This window comes from Hyla sarda, chromosome 1, assembly GCF_029499605.1.
Source record: "Hyla sarda isolate aHylSar1 chromosome 1, aHylSar1.hap1, whole genome shotgun sequence".
NCBI lineage: Eukaryota > Metazoa > Chordata > Amphibia > Anura > Hylidae > Hyla > Hyla sarda.
In genome coordinates this window covers 320,379,431-320,396,290 of record NC_079189.1, presented here as the reverse complement: position 1 = coordinate 320,396,290, position 16,860 = coordinate 320,379,431, and the positions used below count along the sequence as shown (strand labels likewise).

Here is a 16,860-nt window from a genome sequence, read left to right as displayed (position 1 = left end):
CAAGCGGAATTTCTCCACTCGGAAATTCTGTAGTGTGTATACAACCTTTTTTAAAATGTATCCAAAGATAGTAAAGGTATGTTCACACTGAGGAATCGGAAAGGAATTTACTTGAGTAATTCCGCTTCAAATCATCTAACAATGAAAGTTCCATTGACTTTAATAGACTTTTCACTGCCCTGTTCACACTGAAGAATTCCTGTTAGCAGAATTCTGTTCTGCATCAGAACATGTTCATTGTAGTCAATAGGAATTTTTTTTTTACTGACAAAACGCGTTTCATGGGGAAATTCTGCACAAATTCTGCGCAAATTCCACGGAAGGGAGATAATGGCAAAAAAACTAAATTTTCATGACTGAATTTATTCCTTTTCAATTCCACTCTAATTCCTCAGTGTGAACGTACCCTAGCAATGAAAACTACGGTCTGTCCAGTAAAAATACAAGTCCTCCTACTCTACAGCTCAATTGAGGGGGAAAATAGGTTTGGCTCTCAGAATATGGTAAAGACAAAAATAATCTTTACAAAGATACAGTAGAAAAACTAAAACAAACAACTGTATCCCTGCTACTATTTGTTACAGTTAAAACATAAATGAACAGTAAACAACTATGCCGCTGCCAAAGCCGAAACTTCACGCCTGAGGATCAGTTGAGCACTTTTTAGACAGTCCCTCAGTTATAAGCCCTCCCGGAAGTTCCTTCTCTCTCACACCATAGAAACCACGTTCAACGGAAAGAGCGTCGCTCCGCACGTCGACTTCTCGTAGAGTAACCGGAAGCGGCTGCAGCCTGGCAAGCGGCGTGTGAGCGCTTCTCTGTGGTGCTTGAGGAATAAGTTCCAGAAGCCGTCAAGCCAATCACAGAGCGAGCGTCTATAGGAAGCCTCGCGAGATTCGCGCCTCACCTGCGAGTCCTTGCTACATTCAGCGCTCTTCAGTGTGTGTGGGAAACGTTTAGCAGCGCCATGTCCCGGAGAAGGCACAGCGATGATGATGGTAAGGGTCCGGAGTGGGGGGGGGTGGCATGGCTGCGGCTATGGGTATTGTGCACATATATAGGAGTATAAATGCTTGGCACTACAAGTGTCAGCGGGCCCTGCTATTTTATGCTATAGCTCTGTAGGCAGCCCCCCTGTGTTGTTTGTGCTTTGTATACTGTCCCTGACCATAGTGCTCTCTTGTAATTCAGTTTTTTTCCTGTACAGTACTGCTGTATAGTTGCTTGTAGTCTATTGTTCCCTGGTAGCAGCTATGTGAGACTACAATGGAATCAAGTGCAGATCAGGGTGCATGCCCCCCACATACAATACCATTCTGTGTTTATTTACACCACTCATTCTAGGCTGCTGGTGATAGGACCAAATAATCCCTCTCTTTTTAACATTTAAAGGCCACATTCACCCTATGAAGAGCAGAATTCCTTTTGCATACTTGCAGAATTTGCACTGTCTGAAATTGGTGTTTATTTAAAGTGGGAATAAGCATTAGAAAAAAGCCCCATTGAACAGATGGGATTCCGCCAGAGAATTACACCAAAAGAATGAACACGTTTCCAGTGGACTCTAGATTGCAGAAATTCTGCAGTGCAAACTTTGCAGTGGATATCAATTGGAGGCTGCTGAAAGCAAAAGCTGTGCAGAATTTCTTCTTGAAAAATCCGGAGTAAAATTTTTGTAGTAAGAACGAGCCCTTAGTTACCTCCAGCACTATTAAAGATGACATCTAAGAGGCAGAGACCTGAGTTATGTCTGTTCTCAGCCATTGCCATGGGAGTTTGGCTGTCAAACTTAGTGGTGCGGTCACAGAAGCGTTATGGTGCTGGTCTTTATTATAAAGAAGTTGTCACACAATGAATACTTATCCCACCCCCAGGGACCCATAAGAATAGTGCTCCCCATTTAAATAGAGGTCAAGCATTCTAAATTCACAATCTTTGGGACTGATGGACATAATGATGGACATTTATCAACGGGTTTAGTCAGGTTTTCTTTACTATAATTGTTGCAACTGCGACTACGTGTGTTTTCGTGCGACATTTTGACTGGAAAGCGAGAAAAGCAAGTTTTCCAAAAATGAACTACATAGTAATAATTTTAAAATGGACTACGGGTAGTCAGGTATTTATTAACTGCGACAGTCGCAACTGCGCAAAAAAAAAAGTCGCAACGGTTAAAAATTGACTAAATTTACTCCAGCTCAAACATGGAGCAGAAAAAGCTACTACCAAAGTAAAAAAGGAAAAATTGCTTACGTGAAAGAAAATTAACAGGCTGAAACCAGTTGATAAATAAGTCACACGTAAGGAAAAAATTACTAAAAAAAAGAATACATAAGCAAACATTGATAAATGTCCCTCATTGTGCTTGGTGACTGCCAGCCACTCTGTTCAAATGAGATGTGAGACCCCTTTTCTCATGGTTGCCCCCTGACAGTTATCACTTAATCTGTGGATGGGTATAAACTTAATTGTACGTAAGTTGATTTATAAGATTGTTGCCCTGTTTAAATATGCCCCGATCAGCTTGTACCTCAGCAGATGTGAGCAGAAAAGATTGTTGATCAGCAGCTCGTCACCCCTTTGTTAAATGTGGATGTGCTGTAGTCCTAATGCAAACTGATAGGAAGCCATCTAAAGAAGTGCTACAAAAAGTTATAACATCGACACTTTATCAGGCTGTGTGTATGAGCCTTAGCCCATTTTCACACGGTAAAATTTCCGTGCCGGAATTCAACAAGATTCTGCTGCACTGTGCACATGGTGGAATTTCCGTACCAGATGTTTTCGGCACAGAAATTCCATTTTCCTTGTCGGCACAAAGAATTAACATGTTCATTCTTTCTGTGTAGTCCGCAGGCAATGCAATCTATTGGGCATTTCTGTGCGGTCCTAGCACTGGCATATTATGCCAGCACCCCACAGTGTCTGGAATGTCCATGCGGAGATTCTCCGAGCGGACATTCCGACGTATGAACATACCCTTAAAGAGAAACTGACCAGCACTATCCTTAATATACTGAACAACCCATATCATGCTTTCTTAAAGGAGTAGTCTACTAACAAGTAACTTGAGTCCGTTGTGCCCGCATGGCAAAAAACAAGAAAACAAACTTTAACTCGCCTTCCTCCGTTCCCCTGTAGCGCAGCTACAGCTGTTCAGTCCTCTGGTCCGATCTTCTTCCTTGTGCCCGGATTGTCACACTGCAATCAGCCTATCACCGGCCACAGCGTTGTCCCACCTCGGCCGGTGATAGTCTGAGTGCAGTGTGACGGACCGGACCAGAGGACCAAATAGCTGTAGTGGCATTACGGCACAATGGACTCAAGTTACTTGTCAGTAGACTACTCCTTTAAATTGTGAACAAATAATGCTAAAGTGAATGCTGTCCAGTGCTTGGGACGGCCATGTTGTAGAAAATGCACAATGCCAATTCATGCCACAAGCTTTTGACTTTATTAGTGATTTTGTTTTTGTATTTTGTTTGTTTAGGAGGGCAACCTCACAAAAGGCGGAAAACTTATGAACCTCTTGATATAGAAGATCGTCTTGAGTCACTGATATGTAGAGTCGGGGAGAAGGTAAATGTTTTTTTTTTTTTTTTTTCTTGACAGCTTTGGAGGAATTTAAAGGGGTACTCCAAATCAACTGGTGCCAGAAAGTTAAACAGATTTGTAAATTACTTCTAAGTAGGGATCGACCGATATCGTTTTTATTTTTATTTTTTAGGACCGATACTCTGGAGGTTAGGGCCGATAGCCGAAAACTTATACCAATATAAGTTATCGGCTATTTATCTCTTTCCCCTCACTAACCCCCCCCCCGGCGACACTGCTGCTGATAATTGATTTAAAGCGAGTGCTTTAAATCAATGAACTGCAGCAGCTTTTGCGGTGCCAGAAGAGAACGCCGCCGCCACCAGCTTCTCTTGTCCTGGGGTCCTCCTGAGTCCTATCACCCGCGCCGTACCCCCCACTGCACCGCCCCGGCCAGAGACTGCCGCCACTGCCCATTGCCTCCCCCATTCCCGGTTTTATAATTACCTGTTCCTAGGGCCCAGGGTCCGCGCTACTTCTGGCTCTGGTGGCGTCCTCCTAAGCTGTCACTGTGCGCTCTGACGGTGACGTCGAGTTTAGGACGTCACTCGTCATTGCGCAGCACATAGCGTAACACAGGACGCCGCAGGAGCCAGAAGTAGCGCAGACCCCAGGAACAGGTAATTATAAAACCGGGGATTGGGGAGGCAATGGGGCAGCGGTGGTGGGGGTCTCTGGCCGGGGCAGTGCGGTGGGGGGTGCGGTGCAGTGGGGGTGGGGCATTATCGAATTATCGGCAAGGTAATTGCCGATACTGATAACGTCCAAAATCGTGAATATCGGCCAAACCTATAATCTGTTGATCCCTTCTTCTAAGTACATATCAGCTTCTGTATGGTCCAAGTTCTCTTCTTTTTGAATTTCTTCTCTCTGACTACAATGCTCTCTGACACCTCTGTCCATATCAGGAACTGTCCAGAGTAGGAGCAAATCCCCGTAGAAAATCTATCCTGCTCTGGACAGTTCCTGACATGGACAGAGGTGTCTGCTGAGAGCACTGTGGTCAGACAGAAAGGAAATTCTAAAATAATTCAGTAAAGCTGATGTTATCTTTATTCTGTCTGTCAATACAAGGAAAATGGTACCCATCTTTACTTGATTTTGTTACTGTACTACTTTTAAACAAAAAAAGTAAAAAAATTGTTCTATTCTGACCCATATATCTATCTTAATTTTTGGTTTATGCTGCTGAGGGCTCATTTTTGTGTCATGATCTGTAGTTTTTATCGGCAATGGCAGTGATCAGTGTATTGAATAAATGTACTGCATGTTATAGTCCCTTATGGGGGCTATAAAATTGCTAAAAATAAAGTGGGAAAAAAAGTAAAGATCATTTAACCCCTTCCCTAATAAAAGTTTAAATCACCCCCCTTTTCCCATTAAATAAAACAAACAAAAAACCTTTGTAAATAAAAATAAACATATGTGGAATTGCCACGTACATAAATGCCTGAACTATAAAAACATATAAAGTTAATTAAACCGCATGATCAATGACGCCCCAAAAAAAATTCCAAAGTCCAAAATAGCGTATTTTTGGTAAATTTTTATATCCCGCAAACAATTGAATAAAAATCTATCAAAAAGTCAGCAATACAATAATGATACCGCTAAATACCTCAGATCCCGGCGCAAAAAATGAACCCTCATACCGTCCCGTACGCGGAAAACTAAAAATGTTATAGGGATCAGAAGATGACAATTTTAAACATATTAATTTTTGTACATGTAGTCATGTTTTTTTTTCTACAAGTACGACAAAATCAAACCTATATAAGTAGGATATCATTTTAATCGTATTGGACCTAGAGAATAAAGATAAGGTGTCATTTTTACGAAAAAATGTACTGTGTAGAAACGGAAGACACCAAAAATTACAAAATGTTTTTTCTTCAATATTGTCACACAATGATTTATTTTTTTGCGTTTCGCCGTAGATTTTTGGGTAAAATGACTGATGTCGTTACAAAGTAGAATTGGTGGCGCAAAAAATAAGCCATCATAGGGATTTTTAGGTGCAAAATTGAAAGGGTTATGAATTTTTAAAAGGTAAGTAGCAAAAAATGAAAGTGGAAAAATGCTCGGTCCTTAAGGGGTTACGGGACAAAGTGTCACATGATCTCTCTGTGGGGAGGAGACAAAGTGGCCTTATCAAAGAGGGAAAACTGCTCAGTAAAGGTTATTGTGTATTACAATATAGTTAGTCTAGCCATTAGGAACAAAGTATGAATAATTTTTGCCATACGGATTACCCCTTTAATTTCCCATAGCGGGCTGTTAATTGCAATCTTTGTGAGCGAATCCCTGGCTGCTGCAGCAGCTCCTGCATTTGCTTCATGTACAGGACCGGGGCACCAGGGCAAACATCTACATCCAATTATAGTGTTGTCTAGTCCCTGAACAAGAGTGCAGCAGTGTTTATTTTTCCAGTAAAATGCTGAATATCCAATAGACCCAATGAGATCTGTCGGGTGCTGTGTGTTTCCATCATTTAAAGCATCCAGCACTGCAAAAGCAGAACAATAGAAGTGCATGATGCAGATGTATTTATCTATTTATTTTCCCCATCATTGCCTTCCAATTTATTTATTTTTTTATTAGAAGACCCATACATTTTTTATTTTTTGACTATTAGGGCTAATTTTTTTTACAGGTAAACTTGTAGTTTTTAGAAGTACAGTTTTGGAATCTGTCTGACAATTTGTTTACAGTTCTTTATTTTTTTTCCTTAGAGGCAAATTTACAAAATATTGCAATCATGGCTTATTTTTTATTTTTGCTTTAGTGTTTTAACTTGTGGGATAAATAAGTTTTACTGTTCGTGTTGTTAAAGATGTGGCGACATCATCATTTTTTATTTTTTATTTTTTTTTTGTGTACGAAAAGAGTTTTAAAGTGAAAAAACAAATTTTTGGGGGGTAGTTTATTACATTTTATTTTTACACTTATTACGATTCCCACAAGGGGGGATAGTAGATAGCTGGTACAAATACAGTAACTCTCACTGACCGGCTGCACAGCATGGCCAGGTACACAGACACCCATAGCAAGTTTGTGGGGCTTTCACAAGACCCCCTGGCTGCCATGGAGAAAAGGAGCCCGGGATCGCTGTGGCCGATGCCAGAGGAAAGAGTCACTTTCTTGGTCGCTTCATTGGGGTACACAGGATACTGATGGGTATATGCTCTTGCCACTAGGAGGCCCTTGCAGGATATACCTGCCATGGGGAACTCCATTTTAGCTAGTGTCAGTAGGAGGCAGACATAGGTCTGGAGTTTTCCAGACCTGGCCTTTTTTCTTGTTTTATACGCTAGGGATGTTTAGGTTTTTATTTTTCACTTTCAGGTGGGGGTTCAGGAGCATGGCGCTACCTGTTCCCCCTTCTGCGATGAAGGGGCACGGGACATAGAGTATGGCTCTGCCCCAGTCCTTTCTCCTGCAACGCAGGAACTAGCAGCATTTATCTGAGCCGGGGGAGTCGGGGCTTAGCTCCGCCCTTCTCCCACACTTCGGCAGCTGAGGACATTCTTTTTTTATTTCGCTGCAGCTTGCACCGCAAGCCGGCGGCCGCTCTCTCTTAGCTCTGCCCTCCTCCCTGCTTTGGCAGGACATTGTTCTCTTTTCCCACAGCTTGCGCTGCAAGCCGGGGGCCTCTATCTTGCTCTGGGGGAGTCGGGGCTTGGCTCCGCCCTCCTCACCCGTCTTGGCAGCTGGGGACATTTCTCCCTTTTCCCCCTCCCAGCCGGTGGGCATTTTGACTGAGGGGGTTTAGGCACATAGCTCCGCCCCCTCCCCTCTTCCGCAGAGCGGGTCCAGGGTCTCCCTTCTGTCCCCCCCCCCCCCCCCTTCTCTCCCTGGTCCCCTTACAGTCGTGCGTGCGCGCGGTACGGGGTCTCAGCCCCATCACACATTCTCCGGCAGCGGGGCGAGTGGGGAGTGCTTGGGAATGAGTTGTCCAGCTGACCCTATCGCCAGCACAGACCCTCCTCCTTCCCTTTGGCCTGGCAGCTATGGAATCAATCACACACACACACACACACACACTAAAAAAAATCTACATAGTTGTAAATTGTATTACAACTTCTGGTTTTATTCCTGCAATGTGTTCTCTCTGGTGGTGGTTTTACAATTTGCATCCCTGCATTCTCTTCGCGGTCCTTTGGCTATATCTACGATTCCTGTCCACGGGCCATGCATTTGTGGGACCCTTCCAACAGGATTTGGGGGTTGCTTCAATATTAGTACATTTTTGATAGTACTGTACCTCTTTTCTGCAGGGTTCCCTGGATTACACTTGGGGTCGATGTTTTGGGCTTCCCTCTGCTTATGAGCATTGGGACTTGTCCCATCCCTCCATTTTCTCGCCATGGGGGAACTTATGCGACCCACCGTGGTGGGTCCTTACCAAGGATGTATGTTCCCTTGGAAAATCCTGGGAATTTATCCCTTGACTGTTTGTTTTTTTCCCCTATAGTCAGTGGCCATGCCATGTCTGCCACGAACCCGGTGGACTTATAGTCCCTCCGTATAAGGGCATAACACCAATGGGGCCCCCAACTGATGCCAATGCATTTCTAGCAGAAACTGAGGGGCCCTTCCGAGCTGTCCCCTCCTCCATGCCCGAGCACGTCTCATTCCCGGGAGGGTATTAGACAATTCATTCAGTTTGGTTTCCGCCGCTGTCGGTCACATATTACATGTACGCTGCAGCAAGAGTTCCAGTAACCCAGGGTGGGTGAGGTTTGTGGTTGCAGTCCCTCCTCGACTCACATGTCTGCCACATCTTCGGCTAGGACTTCTGGTACCCCACTATAGGGATCGACCGATTATCGGTTTGGCAGATATTATCGGCCGATATTCACGATTTTGGTTTACCTTGCCGATGTGCAGATAATGCCCTGCCCCGCCTCCCCGGCCAGAGACCGCCGCCGCCACTGCCCCATTGCCTCCCCCATCCCCGGTTTTATAATTACCTGTTCCCGGGATCCGCGCTACTTCTGGCTCCTGCGGCGTCCTGTGCTATTGCTGTGCGCTGCGCAGCGCAATGACGAGTGATGTCCTCGACGCGACGTCACAGTCGGTGCGCACAGTGAGGCCTCAGTATGCCGCCCAAGTCAGAAGTAGCGCGGACTCCGGGAACGGGTAATTATAAAACCGGGGATGGGGGAGGCAATGGGGCTGCGGTGGTGGTCGGACTCAGGACCAGCAGGGGGAGAGAAGCGGACAGCGGCGGTCTCTGGCCAGAGAATAAGCAGGGGGGGGTCAGCGGCGGTGGTGGTTGGACTAGGGAGGACCCCAGGGCAGGCAGGGGGAGAGAAGCGGGTGGCGGTGGCCTCTGGCCAGAGCATAAGCGGAGGGGGGGGGCAGCGGTGGTGGTGGCTGGACTAGGGAGGACCCCAGGACAGGCAGTGGGAGAGAAGCGGGTGACGGCAGTGGTCTCTGGTCTTGCAAAAGCCGCTGCAGTTCATTGATTTAAAGCACCCGCTTTAAATCACTGATCTGTAGCGGCTTCTGAAGGGGGAATGGCCAATAACTTATACCGGAATATCGGTATAAGCTATCGGCCTCAAAGTTCACAGATTATCAGTATCGACCCTAAAAAAAAAATAAAAAAAATAATCGATATCGGTCCATCCCTACCCCACTACTCGTGCAAGGTTTCCGGAGGAGTGACCCTGCGTGTACACAGACTCCATTCCAATGAGCTAGACAGTGGTCTGTGTGGTCCCCAGCATATACAATGGACCCTATACCAGTAAGCCAGACAGTAGTCTGCATGGTCTTTATCGGCTACCGGTCTGTAGCACTGTTAGGGGGTAGACTGGGAGCGTTTTCTGCAGGTTTGTTAAAGCAGGAGCCTGGCTCTCATACCGATATTGGGTCTCCTACTATGCCTGCACAGGAGAGTTGCGTTGCTTTACTCCCCGTTTTTTCAAAAAAGGAGAATTGTCGGTCATTAAAAAGGTTAACATGAAGTGCTGTGTACAGTTTGGTTAGGAAGTGTACTTATTTTTTTATTTTTTCTTCAGAGTACCTCCTCACTGGAAAGCAACCTGGAAGGACTGGCTGGTGTTTTGGAAGCTGACTTGCCAAACTACAAAAGCAAAATCTTAAGAATACTTTGTGCAGTGTAAGTGTACATTTGTATGTCATAAATATTTTCTCATCTATCTCTACCCTCTACCCTCTAACGTGTGTATGTTTGTTCCACAAAAACTTTCAAACGGCTAAAGATATTAACATGAAACTTGGCACACATGTTACTTATATGTCAACAACAAACATGGGATAGGTGATTTAACCCTTACTCACCCCCATTTGCCAGGGGCGGGGCTTATGTTTAAAGTCCCATGCAAGTCAATGGGAAATATGTTACTGCATAACTTCCAAACGGCTGGAGATATTTTGATAATACTTGGTCACATGTTACTTATATGTCCACTTAAAATATAGGATAGTTAATTTAACCCTAAACTACCCCCATTTGTGAGGGTCAGGGTTTTTTTTTTTTTTTTTTTTTTTTTTTTTTAAAGTCCCATGCAAATCAATGGGAAATGTATGTTCCCATCTAATTTCCGTTAGGTTGGAGATATTTCATTACCTGGTACACATATTACGAGTCGGGATGGGAGGTCTGGATATGACAACAATATATGAGGACTGCATTTGAAGTCAAAAGCTTCCTCCTTTGTTTTATTTTCCTCCCCAAAAAGGATTAGGAAGGAAAAACCGGGCAACGCCGGGTACTCAGCTAGTAGGTTTATAAAACAAGGATAAGTAAAATAAAGTAAATGTCTGTAGAAAGTCCATTCCAGATGAAAGGGTCTTGTTAGCAATTCAAGAGTACTTTTCATAATTTGGTTATCACCTCTCTCTCTCTCTCTCTCTCTCTCAAAGTTTTGGAGTTGATGCAGACCTCTGTACGGCAAAAATAAAAAATTTATGCAAAGAAAACGGAATCTAGGGAACTCGCTAAGGCCCTCCAAAATAGAGTGGCAGACAAAGGATTTCTTTATACATTGCTCAAAAAAATAAAAGGAACACTAAGATAACACAATGTAACTCCAAGTCAATCACACTTCTGTGAAATCACACTGTCCACTCAGGAAGCAACACTGATTGGCAATCAATTTCACATGCTGTTGTGCAAATGGAACAGACAACAGGAGGAAATTAGCAAGACACCCCCAATAAAAGTGGTTCTGCAGGTGGTGACCACAGACCACTTCTCAGTTCCTATGCTGACTGATGTTTTGGTCACTCTTGAATGCTGGCGGTGCTTTCACTCTAGTGGTAGCTCAGGTAGTGCAGCTCATCCGTAATGGCACATCAATGTGAGCTGTGGTTAGAAGGCTTGCAGTCTGTCAGCGTAATGTCCAGAGCATGGAGGCGCTACCAGGAGACAGGCCAGTACATTAGGAGATGTGGAGGAGGCCATAGGAGGGCAACAACCCAACAGCAGGACCGCTACCTCTGCCTTTGTGCTAGGATGAGCACTGCCATTGCCCTGCAAAATGACCTCCAGCAGGCCACAAATGTGCATGTGTCCACTCAAACGGTCAGAAACAGACTCCATCAGGGTGGTATGAGGGCCCGACATCCACAGGAGGGGGTTGTACTTACAGCCCAACACCGTGCAAGACGTTTGGCATTTGCCAGAGAACACCAAGATTGGCAAGTTCGCCACTGGCGCCCTGTGCTCTTCACAGACGAAAGCAGGTTCTCACTGAGCACATGTGACAGTCTGGAGACACCATGAAGAACGTTCTGCTGCCTGCAACATCCTCCAGCATGACTGGTTTGGCGGTCGGTCAGTCAGTAATGGTGGGGGGTGGAATTTCTTTGGGGGCGGCTGCACAGCCCTCCATGTGCTTGCCGGAGGTAGCCTGACTGCCATTAGGTACCGAGATGAGATCATCAGACCCCTTGTGAGACCATATGCTGGTGCGGTTGGCCCTGGGTTCCTCCTAATGCAAGACAGTGCTTGACCTCATGTGGCTGGAGTGTGTCAGCAGTTCCTGCAAGAGGAAGGCATTGATGCTATGGACTGGCCCGCCCGTTCCCCAGACCTGAATCCGATTGAGCACGTCTGGGACATCATGTCTTGCTCCATCCACCAATGTAACGTTGCACCACAGACTGTCCAGGAGTTGGCAGATGCTTCAGTCCAGGTCTGGGAGGACATCCCTTAGGAGACCATCAGTCAACTCATCAGGAGCATGCCCAGGCATTGTAGGGAGGTCATACGGGCACGTGGAGGCCACACACACTACTGAGCCTCATTTTGACTTGTTTTAAGGACATTACATGAAAGTTAGATAAGCCAGTAGTGTGGTTTTCCACTTTGATTTTGAGTGTGCTCCATATCCAGACCTCCATGGGTTGATAAATTTGATTTCCATTGATAATTTTTGTGTGATTTTGTTAGCACATTCAACTATGTAAAGAAGAAAGTATTTCATACGATTAGTTCATTCAGTCAGATCTAGGATGTGTTATCTCAATGTTCCCTTAATTTTTTGAGCAGTGTATAACAAGTCCTACACCTAATGGAAAATCAGACTGGCTGTAAGCACAGAATTTTACGTGACGAGCACCTACAAGTAGCTGACAACAAACATTTTTTTACCGAGCAGACCTTATTTTAGTAAAGTGAATGTGCAGGACGTATTCTTGCTGTTATATTGAAGGTGCAGGGTGGGGCCTTTACGTGTTTTCCGGATGGTAGGTTTCTTATTAAAGACCTACAAGACTAAGGAGATCACTGGGATCCTAGCAGTCTGACCACCTGCTATCAGCTACTTATCCCCTTATCCTGTGATTAGGAGAAGTAAATTTTTAGCTGGAGTTCTTTTAATGCAATATGATCACATTCACTATCATTAGTCACAATGTTATTAGCCTATTTTGCACCTTAGTGTGCAAGCATTTTTTTTTCTTTATGATTAACTACTTCTAGACCAGACAGTTGCCTACCTTCATGACCAGACATTTATTTATTGTAATGTGTGCGTGATGATCTCTGCTCTGTTTGCGTACATGCTTTGTACCAAACCTGTTATGTTAGACTCCTTTTGGTGACTTGGGGCAAAGACTGGGTTGATTCACATATGACACTGCATCAGTAAACAAACCAAAAGGTGGTATAAATTTACAGTATCTGAAGGTTTTAAAGCGAAACTGTCATGAATTCTTGGTGCAATAACCTGCACACAGCTTTTGTACTGTGTGCAGGTGGTGGGTATAGCAATATTTTTACCTGAAATTTGGCAGCTTTCATGACTGCAAAAAAGGCTTTTATTCAAAGCCACTGGCGGTTGGATAGGCGTGGCGCAAGGTACGCGATGCCCTGCCACCACCACGCCCACCCCCACGCCTACCCCGTATTTCCGCGCTGGGACCTCTGTGTGATTGACACACAGGTCCCAGCGCATGCGCACTAAAGCTAATCTAACCTGCGCGCAGCTGTGTCATCCAGCAAGCGTTCGCTCCCGCCGCTGTCTTCCTCCTGAGTGCGCCTGCGCAGAGCAGCGCGCAATCAGGTTAGTTCTCGATACTAGGTGCAGAGAGGAAGTGCGCTCTCTGCACCTAGCACTGGGTAGGCGCACAGAGGAGGAAGACGGCGGCGGGAGGGAGCGCTTGCTGGATGACACACAGCGGCGCGCAGGTTAGATTAGCTGAAGTGCGCATGCGTTGGGACCTGTGTGTCAATCACACAGAGGTCCCAGCGTGGACATGTGGGGTGGGCGTGGCGGCGGCAGGGCATCGCTTACCTCGTGCCACGTCTATCCGACAGTCAGTGGCTTTGAATAAAATATATTTTTGCAGTAATGAAAGCCTGCAAATTTCAGGTAAAAATATTGCTATACCCACCACCTGCACACAGTACAAAGGCTGTGTGCAGGTTATTGCACCAAAATTTCATGACAGTTGCGCTTTAAAGGTGCCCTAATGTTTTATGGAAGACAATGTATGACAGTAGTTAGTTTTCTTAACGTTTCGGTCCACACTGGGCCTTCATCAGACCGGATTGTTGCGGAGACTGGATTGCTACTAGCGACTATAGGTTGCCTCTCCATGCGCCCTGCATCACGGCTATAGGACGATTTTTCCTTTTTTTCCAGCCTCTGCAGCAATCCGGTCCAGTGTGGACCGAAACGGTACGCATATTGTTTTTTGGATTGCTAATAAAAATCTACATAATTCAACTCCTAAGTCGTGTGCCAAGTTTTGTCTACATGTTGTGAAGGATTGGGATTCTCACTTGAGCGCCCACGAATTTCTAGAGTGTGACGTAATTCTACACAAAGTAGTTGGTTTTCTATATATTTTTAAAGGAGATCTGCAGCAGTATATAACTTTCCCTATTCGCATGATAGGGGCTAAGTGTGTGATCGCGGGGGGTCCAACCACTTGGACCCCCGTGATCTCCTATATGGGACCCTGGCTCTGCCGCGGCTCTCCCTGTGCAGGAGGCGTGTCGGCCCTCCATGTTTTCTCTATGGGAGAGGCGGAGATGCAGCCTTTGGTGCTCCCCTGGAGGGGGTGTATATGTCTACCTCTTGAGAGGTCGATGAACAAGCACTAGCCGTGCAGAGCCGTGGCAGTGCCAGGTTCCCGTATGGGATATTGCAGGGGTCCCAACGGTCATACCTCCCGCTATCAGACACATCCCCTCTCCTGCGGACTGGGGGTGTTATATACCACTGCAGATCTCCTTTAAATTCGGATTTATTATGCTGTGCTTTGTACGTCTGCTTGTAGCTTTTATCATGGGTTTTTATTGATATAATGCAGAGCTCGCTATCTGCCGGAGAAGATGACTGTTTACACTACACTAGTGGGACTGCTGAATGCAAGAAACTACAATTTTGGTGGAGAATTTGTGGAAGCTATGATTCGTCATCTGAAAGAAACCATAAAGTCTAATGCATATATGGAAGCCGCATATCTGGTAACTTTCTCAGCCTTGTTTTGTTGGAACCCTTTAAAAATGCAATAATGTCAGTATGTGATGTGATCCTTCCTTTGTTTGCAGGTACACAAATTTATAGCACATGACAAATAATAATAAACTTGTGTTACTTTTAACCTTCTTTTTTTTTTTATAGTTTCTCTAGGAGATGGGACAGATCCCAGGCACTGGGTAGCTATGTTTACCAGAATGGCCTACTGGTCCTACCAGAACTTAATTGACATGTTCAGAAAACACTAACAGAACTTAGGGATAGAAGAGGGCCTTCTGACAGTGTCAGGAGCATCAAAATGTTTCTCAATCGGCTCCATTGGGGGACACAGACCATGAGTTTTAGCTTAGTGTCTGAAGGAGGTGGACATGGTCTGGAATTCTCCAGACCAGGTCTTATGTAAATAGTAATGGCGCCCGCTCCTTGCCCCGAGCGCACATATCATCCGCATATGCGCTCGCGGGGAAGTGAGCGGGCAAGACTCATATTCTCAGTCTGCTGCCGAAAGCGAAAGTAAGTCGACGCTTCATGCGCCCTTACAGTATAAGCGCCGCTGCTGTCAGCCGCATAGTAAAACACACACACACACACATACGTGCATAAGAATAAACTGAGCCATTCATCCCAAATATGCCACTGCTCGCCCCAGATTAATAAAGATAAAGCCCCTAGCACAAGCCGGCCCCATTAGACCCTGAAAGGTGTGCCAAAAACTGAGGGTCTCCAGAGGTTGCAAGTCAGCACCTAAGGGAGAAAGGAATATATACTCGCCTCAGTCAGAAGAACTTACCTAATGGAGTCTTCTGTGAGGTCTTCAGTCAGCTTTCTTTTACCTGCATCACGCCGAGCTACCATGTGCGAGCGAGGCGAGCAGGGAATAGGGGGACCTGGACCCATGAGGTACAACCCAGGCGCTGACCATTGGCGAGAGGGGGTTAACAGCACACATGCGCAATGTCTGTGCCCCCTCATTCGCAATGGGGAAACTGAGCCGCAGTTCCTGAGTCCCCACCTGAAAACATGAAAGAAAAAGGAATAAAAAACTAACACATCCCTAACTAGGAAAATAATAAAACATAAGACCTGGTCTGGAGAATTCCAGACCATGTCCACCTCCTTCAGACACTAAGCTAAAACTCATGGTCTGTGTCCCCCAATGGATCCTTCGAGAAAGAGCTTTTACGGTAAGCATTAAAAAAATCGCCTTTTTGCCAGACTATAGTAATAACTCATTTACTGATTATGAGACCCTTCACTGTGTGCCTCTTCTCTAATGATTTTAGGTCTGCTGCCACCCCAATCCAGTGTTGCTGTGTGCGGCTGCCTGCTTATCCGTCCATACAGGGCTGCCCATGGAGGAGCATGTGAAGATACAGAAGGAGCAGAGTGACATGTATTATCAATGCTCCTCCATAAGCAGCCATTTATGGATGGAGCAGCAATTGGCCGCACTCAGGGACGGTGGCAGACCCACATCATTATGAAGAACGCATCCGCATTGAATGGTTTCATTATCGGTAAGTGACTTATGAAAGTTTGTAAGAAACCAAAATATATTTTGTGAACTTACCTTTTCCAGTAATGGAATAAAACTGTCTGACCCTTTTGGTTTTTCTCCCCTTTTGAAGGTCCGCTTTTTGTCTGATCTTGTGAATTGCCATGTCATCGCAGCCCCCTCAATGGTAGCAATGTTTGAAAATTTCATTGGAGTCACACAGGAAGAAGAAATCCCTCAGGTAAGAAATATTGAGCGAGGTGACGTAAAGGCACAATGTTTAAATAAACATACACACCCCCTTTTGGATAAAGGTGAGAACAGTCACAGAGAGGTTGCTTAATATATACCGTATTATAAGACTACTTTTTTTTAACCCTGTAAAATGTTCTCAAAAGTTGGGCCTCTTATGTGCCGGGTGTCGTCTTGTACGCCGGGTGTTGTAGTTGGCCAGGATGCCCAAAAGATCTTTTCAGGACACAAGGATGTCCCGGTTGCCTTTCAACCGGGAGGTAGCGCACACAGGGACATTCCACAGCAACAGCAGAGAGGACGCATGGGCATGGTAAGTTACCAGCACGTCATCTTCAGTGCAACGACCACCGCTCCTCCGGTCCCTCGACTTACTGTTATGACCTATAGGCCATAGCAGTAGATCGTGACCCCGGACCGGAGGAGCGGTGGTCGGAGCACTGAAGTGGGGCAGTACACAGACATACAGCCCCCAGCCATACACTGTATATAGCTGAAGGCTGTATATCTGTGGGGTCCACTGCCTACCTAATGTGGGGGGAACTATACTGC

General features: G+C 45.5%; 2 protein-coding genes across 6 annotated transcripts in view; one reads left to right on the top strand and one right to left on the bottom strand.

Moving 5' to 3' along the window:
* Window positions 1-816, bottom strand: part of TSTD2 (thiosulfate sulfurtransferase like domain containing 2) — a 55,151-nt gene extending 54,335 nt beyond the window's left edge. Inside the window, exon 1 of one of the 5 annotated variants that reach the window (XM_056518958.1) lies at window positions 714-816. The gene's annotated coding sequence lies outside the window, so the exon portion shown is untranslated. The other 4 variants (XM_056518974.1, XM_056518933.1, XM_056518968.1 and 1 more) reach the window with 4 other exon arrangements.
* NCBP1 (nuclear cap binding protein subunit 1) overlaps window positions 798-16,860 on the top strand; it is an 80,757-nt gene continuing 64,694 nt past the window's right edge. Inside the window, exons 1-5 of the mRNA XM_056518920.1 lie at window positions 798-998; window positions 3,491-3,579; window positions 9,624-9,724; window positions 14,392-14,548; window positions 16,190-16,297. Coding sequence (XP_056374895.1) covers window positions 968-998; window positions 3,491-3,579; window positions 9,624-9,724; window positions 14,392-14,548; window positions 16,190-16,297 — 486 coding nt within the window. The 5' untranslated portion in view covers window positions 798-967. The remainder of the gene's footprint in view (window positions 999-3,490; window positions 3,580-9,623; window positions 9,725-14,391; window positions 14,549-16,189; window positions 16,298-16,860) is intronic.